The 6,278-nt window shown below is 37.5% G+C and overlaps 1 protein-coding gene across 1 annotated transcript; it reads left to right on the plus strand.

The window, feature by feature from the left end:
* The first annotated feature begins 3,205 nt into the window (after window positions 1-3,205).
* Window positions 3,206-3,669, plus strand: LOC141618244 (uncharacterized). Its single transcript, XM_074435344.1, has 2 exons — window positions 3,206-3,530; window positions 3,635-3,669. Exons 1-2 carry the CDS (start codon window positions 3,206-3,208, stop codon window positions 3,667-3,669), a joined length of 360 nt encoding a protein of 119 aa, XP_074291445.1.
* Window positions 3,670-6,278: the final 2,609 nt, after the last annotated feature.

A 6,278-nucleotide genomic window follows, 5' to 3' on the forward strand; every position in this document is an offset into this window, starting at 1 on the left:
AATGGTCGTGTCTTAGGGTGTCGCAATTTAGGTTGAGATAGGAGATCAACTAAACTAATCAACAATATAAAAGTAAAGTAATAAAAACAAGCAAGATGATTAAAAAGAGATGTAAACAATTGATTAAAAGCACTAAGGTGTCATGGGTTCATAGGGGATTCATGGGAGTTGATCATACAAACATGTTTTCAATTATATAGCAAGCAATTATGGTTGTGATGGGATCGAGTTGGTGTATAAGCTTACAATCCCTAAAAAGGTTTGGGTCCCGGAGCCGAATCGATTAGATTGTACAACACCTACAAGTCGACTTAATCTTTCCTATTCAACTATATGCATGGTCTAATAAGGCTCGAATTGGTGTATAAGCTTACAAGCCTCATTGAAAAGATAGGTGATGGGTAAAAAATGCAAGGATTCATAGGCTCGCATTTCATCAAACATAACATGTGCATAAGTTGAAATCACAACAAGCAAGCAATTTAATTATGAAAACATATTAGATTAAGCATGAATCATTCCCCATGTTGGTTTCCCCTAATTCCCCAATAACCCTAGCTAGGAGACTACTCACTCATTACCAAATTCAACATGCTAATAAGATTGTCAATAAAACTAACAAGGCTAAACATGATGAACAACTGAAAGTAATTAACAATAATTAAAACAAGGGTTAAGAGAATTATACCTATGGAGATTCCAAATAATAAAGCTAAGAATAATAGAAGTACTTGATGATTGATGGAAGGTTGTCAATCCTCCAAATAAACCCAAATAATCTTCTAATTACCCAAAATAAATGAAGAACAATAGAGAAATTAAGGAAAGATTAATATTGAGAATTGTATTAAAACTTAATTAAGAGTTGATTACAAGATTACTATTAGATTAAAGGATGATTGCAACTTGATTAAGAGAGCATAAAGAGATCATGCTAATCTAGGTAGTATAAAGGGGTATTTATACTAAAGATTAGGTACAAAGATTAGGGTTACTTAGGGCTTAAATGACTATTATGACCTTAAGAAAAGTTGAGGAAATGCTCCTCTCGAAGGAAATGAGCATATCCGTGTTGCTAGTCTTGCCATAATCTGTGCGTCTTGAGTTGGGCCACGGGCTCTCTGACCTATGATCCGCGCGGATTGGTTGGGAGACGCTCAACTCCATGTGCTGAGATCCGCTCGTCTTGGCCTAAAGACGCCCGGATGGTGTTGAAAGGAGATGCCCGGATCGTGTATGATCCGCTTCGATCCCTGGGCAGTCAGCTACTCTTCTCTTCTACCTCCACAATCCGCAAGGATCATTTCGGGGATGCAATGATCCTTTCATCATTGCCCAATTCACTTTATTATCTACTTAGGCCTCTAGTATTGGTCTTCTCTTTGATGCTTGGTCATTAGATGCGATCAATTTAGCTCCATTTCGCCATGTAAATGCAAGGTTAGCAATCCTTCCCTACCAAGGAGACAAAACCTCAAAGAATATGCAAAACGGGAAACTAAAGATAGTAAATGATCCAAATAAGTGCAATAAAGCATAGGAACGAGGTTAATTCGGCGACTAAATGTGTTCAAATATGAGTCACATCACATTTCTTAAAATTGAGATTAGCCTTACCAATTAGTAGGACCTATGAGTCCCTTCTTTATTAGGGAGTAGGCTCGGCTCACCGGGGTGGCTTCTTTTTACGTTGGATAAGTAGGGAAATAATTGTTATTATACGCGAAAATTGGTTGGACACAATAGAACAAATAAGGGATGAATCGGCTCACCGTACCCGTATTTAGTTCCGGGGCTACAAGATGGAATTTAATCGTTAAAACCGTCGACCAAGAGTTCTAATAGTAGAATCAGTCAAAGAGTTGACTCACCAAATTTATATAAATATGGGATGAATCGGCCCATTGTGCACGTGTCTATATAAAGATGGCTGTTGAAATCATTTATAAAATTTAGTGGGAGATCATTAGATAAATGCAAACATATTAAAAATGTTTTAAAAATATTTTCCGATAAATGTTAATTTTTCCTTCCACTTCCGTTTTGTAGTAATCAATATGCCTTCAAGTTGTCAACCACGCGTCAACATTTCAAAAGATTCATGGCTTCATTCATTTATGGATAAATATACTTTAAAAGTAAATGGTAGTAATTTTCAAGATTGGGAAGAACAACTCCATTTGGCCGCCGCGGGTAGGGGTATTCAGAATAAACCGAACCGCAAAACCGCAAAACCGTCCATTTTTAAGGTTCGATTAACCGAACCGTTTCGACAAAGCGGTTCTTTGAACCGAACCGTTAACTTTATTATGGAAAAGGTTCAGTTAAGGTTCGCAATTTTAGATAACCGATTAACCGCGAACCGAACCGTTTCACAAGAAAGTAAGCAAAAAATTAAAATATTATATAAAAAACTGTTCGTTCGTTTAATTTTCTTAGTGTATCCAAATTTAAATTTTCTTAAATTGATTAATCCTAAAGTTTAGCTTATTAAGTTTATTGTTGGGTATAATATATAATGAAAATTTAATTAAACTATTAGAAAAAATTCCCAAATATTAACGAAAACGGAAAAAAAAGTAATATAGAACGATTATCGGTTAACCGGTAACCGAACCGCTAATAACCGTTTAAAGTGGTTAACCGAACCGTTTATAACTGTTTCTAACGGTGCGGTTTAGGTTCGGAGTTTTGCCGAACCAAACGGTGTGCGAACCGAATTAAATTAGAGGTTCGGTGAACCGAACCGCGAATGAACACCCCAAGCCGCGGGCGATGTCTAATTACGTTATCTCGTTAATCCCCCTACCTCTTCACCAAACACAAGGTCATCTACCGCTGCTAGGGAAGCTAAAGAAGAGTACCAGAATGAGTCCATTGTGTTTAAGAACGTCTTGATTTTCGTAATGGAACCTTCTTTTCAGCGGCAATGCATCAAATTTCACACTTCTCATGAAGTATTCTTTACGCTTTCGACAATGTTTTCGCAAGCCCCTATAATACTCCAATATGATGCCGCGGTCTGTTTCTTTGAGGCAAGTCTCAAAGATAGACAATCCGTGAGTGCTCACGCACTCAAAATGATTGAGTATGCGGAGACTCTCGATGGGCTCGGATGTAAGATCCCGGAGAGCTCGCGGTTGACCGAGTGCTCCACTCCCTCGCCCAAGTCATGGGGTTTACCCAATTTAGGGTAAACTATAATATGGCTAACATGAAGAGGAGTCTTCATGAGCTTCATTCTCTGCTTGTTCAAGCAGAGAAGGATATGGGAGCAAGTAGGAGCACAAGGAGGGATGTCCTTGCAATAAAGGTGAAGGGGAAGGGTACATTCAAGAAGAGTGCGGGAAAAGCGGAAAAGGCCGCATCTGTTAAGGGTAAGGGAAAGGCTATTGCGAATAGCTCTTCTAAATCCAAAAAGAGTGCTCCTTTAGGAGATAAATGCCATTATTGTGATAATGTGGGACATTGGAGATGTAATTGTCCCAAATATTTGGATGACATCAAGGCTGGTCGTGTGACACCATCAAGTAATTTCTCATCCTATTTTTTCATGATTGATATTAATTATGCTACCACTACAACATGGGTATTAGATACTGGTTGTGGTTCTCACCTATGTAATCATTTGCAGGGCCTAAAAAGCATAAGGAAGTTAGCCAAGGGTGATGTGGACCTCCGGATGGGTAACGATTCTAAAGTAGCGGTCGTCTCCATAGGAACACATGTAATTAGTCTAGTTTCGGGTTTGCAGTTGTATCTTGATAATTGTTATTATGTACCAACTTTGTCTTGAAATATTATATCGGTATCTGTGTTAAACACAAAAGGTTTTCATTTTGTGATTAAGGACAAAAGTTGTATATTTTCACTTAATGACTTGGTTTATGGCCAAGCTTTTTTTATTAATGGTATATATATTCTCGACACTTCTAGCGATATTTATCATGTAGAAAATAAAAGACTCAAAACAGGTGATCCAGATCTTTATTATCTATGACATTGTCGACTAGGACATATAAACGAGAATCACATTAAATGACTAGTTTCGACTAGTATAATCAAACCATTGAAATTTGAATCATATGGTAAATGTGAATTTTGTCTTCTAGGCAAGATGATTCGTACACCTTTTAAAGGAAAAGGAACTCGGACAAGTGAGTTTTGGGTTTAATACATACAGATGTATGTGGTCCAATGACAATCACTGTAAGAGGAAACTTTGATTACTTCATCACTTTTATCGATGACCAAAGTAGGGTTGGTTTCGTTTACTTAATGAAGTATAAAAGTGAGGCTTTTGAAAAATTTAAAGAATTTCAAAATGAAGTTGAAAACTAATTAGATAAGAAAATTAAAACATTACGATCAGATCGTGGCGGTGAATACATGAATAATGAATTTGATTCTCACCTTAAAAACTGTGGTATTGTATCTCAGTCAACTCCACCTGGAAAACCACAATTAAATAACATAGCTGAATGGAGAAATCGAACTTTATTGGATATGGTTCGTTCAATGATGAGTCAAGTCTGACGATAACATTGCCCCTCCTTCTGACAAATGTATCTTTGTAGGTTACCCCAAGGAAACACGTGGCTATTACTTCTACAACCGTCATGAGAACAAAGTGTTTGTGGCTCGTGAGGCTGTCTTTCTAGAAAAGGAATTTATTTCTAGAAGACAAAGTGTGAGAAAATTTGAACTTAAAGAAGTTCAAGAGCCACAAATTGAGAAGACTATACATAAAAATGTTCCTTCTTCATCTGGCACTATAATTGTTCCTTCTGAACCTAGGAGGTCATGTAGGGTCAGTCACCAGCTTGATAGATATCTGAGAGTTATCAGAGGGGATGGTGATTATGAGGTGTTACTTTTAGAAAGTGACAAACCTACAACCTAATAAGCGGCGATTACTGGTTCTAATTCTATGCTATTGCTAGAAGCCATGTAGTCCAAAATGGATTTATGTACGATAATCAGGTGTGGGACCTGGTAGACTTGCTTAGAGATGTGCGAGCTCTTCAGTGTAAGTGGATCTTTAAGATTAAAATCGGCATGGATGGATATAAAGATGTCTACAAGGCTAGACTGGTTGGTAAAGGTTTTACTCAGGTTCATGGCTTACACTATGACGAAACCTTTGCACCAGTTGCTATGCTTAGATTTGTTCGGATAATGTTAGCGATTGCTGCATTTCATGGCTATTAAATATGGCAAATGGATGTCAAAACCGCCTTTCTGAATGTTTTTCTAGAAGAGGAAATGTATATGACACAACCTGAAGGCTTTTTAGATCCTAATAATTCTAACAAAGTATGCAAACTTAAGAGATCCATTTATGGTCTTAAGCAAGCATATAGAAGTTTGAATCATCGATTTGATCATGTTACTAAACAGAATGGCTTTTCTCGAAGCATTGAAGAGCCCTGTTTATATATGAAGTTTAGTGGGAGCAAGGTTGTTTTCCTGGTTTTATATATCGATGACATACTACTAATTGGAAATGATGTACCAATGCTCACTTCGGATAAGGAGTGGTTGGGAAATCATTTTAAGATGAAAGATTTAGGAAATGCACAACGAATCTTAGGTATCCGGATCTATAGAGATAGATCTAAAAGGATATTGGCCTTAAGTCAAGAAGCTTATATTGATAAGATTATTGACAGGTTCAATATGAGAAACTCTAAAAGAGGTTCTCTTCCGATAGGTAGTGGGATAACTCTGAGTAAGTCACAGTGTCTGTAATATTCCGTTTGATGTCTATGAGTGTCTTGATTTTGGATTTGGTAGTGGATGATATTATGGAGCTAGCAGCGTTAGAGGATGGTAGTTGGTAGTGTATGGAATTAGTGTCGGGAGAGTTTATGATGTAGTTGATACGACATCGTGAGCGATGTGTGGAGGTAGGAATAGTTGGTGGAGTTGGTGTTAAGAGTTCATGAGTTATAGGGTGAGGTTTTGTTTTGAGTCTTAGTTGCGTTGTTGTGTCTTAGTCAAGTTGGTAGGTTTGTTTTTATGTATGGGTTGAACTTCGGGGACGAAGTTCTTTTTAAGGAGGGAAGACTGTAATACTACGGTTTTATGAGACTCTGGGTACTCTATCGAGTAGGCCTTACTCTGTCAAGTAAGGGTGTGTTGCGTTTTAAAAATAGTTTATGACCTGTTGGGTACTCGATCGAGTAACCTTGATACTCGATCGAGTACCTCAGCTACTCGATCGAGTAGCCCGGTTTACGGGTAATATTTTGACGGGTTTTATTAATAATGCGGGA

This window comes from Silene latifolia, chromosome X (assembly GCF_048544455.1).
Source record: "Silene latifolia isolate original U9 population chromosome X, ASM4854445v1, whole genome shotgun sequence".
Taxonomy (NCBI): domain Eukaryota; kingdom Viridiplantae; phylum Streptophyta; class Magnoliopsida; order Caryophyllales; family Caryophyllaceae; genus Silene; species Silene latifolia.

Coding starts and splice junctions, on each gene's coding strand:
- LOC141618244 (XM_074435344.1), top strand. CDS start 3,206: ATGGCTAACATGAAGAGGAGTCTTCATGAGCTTCATTCTCTGCTTGTT. Junction 3,531..3,634: donor TGGTCGTGTGACACCATCAA/GTAATTTCTCAT, acceptor AATCATTTGCAG/GGCCTAAAAAGCATAAGGAA.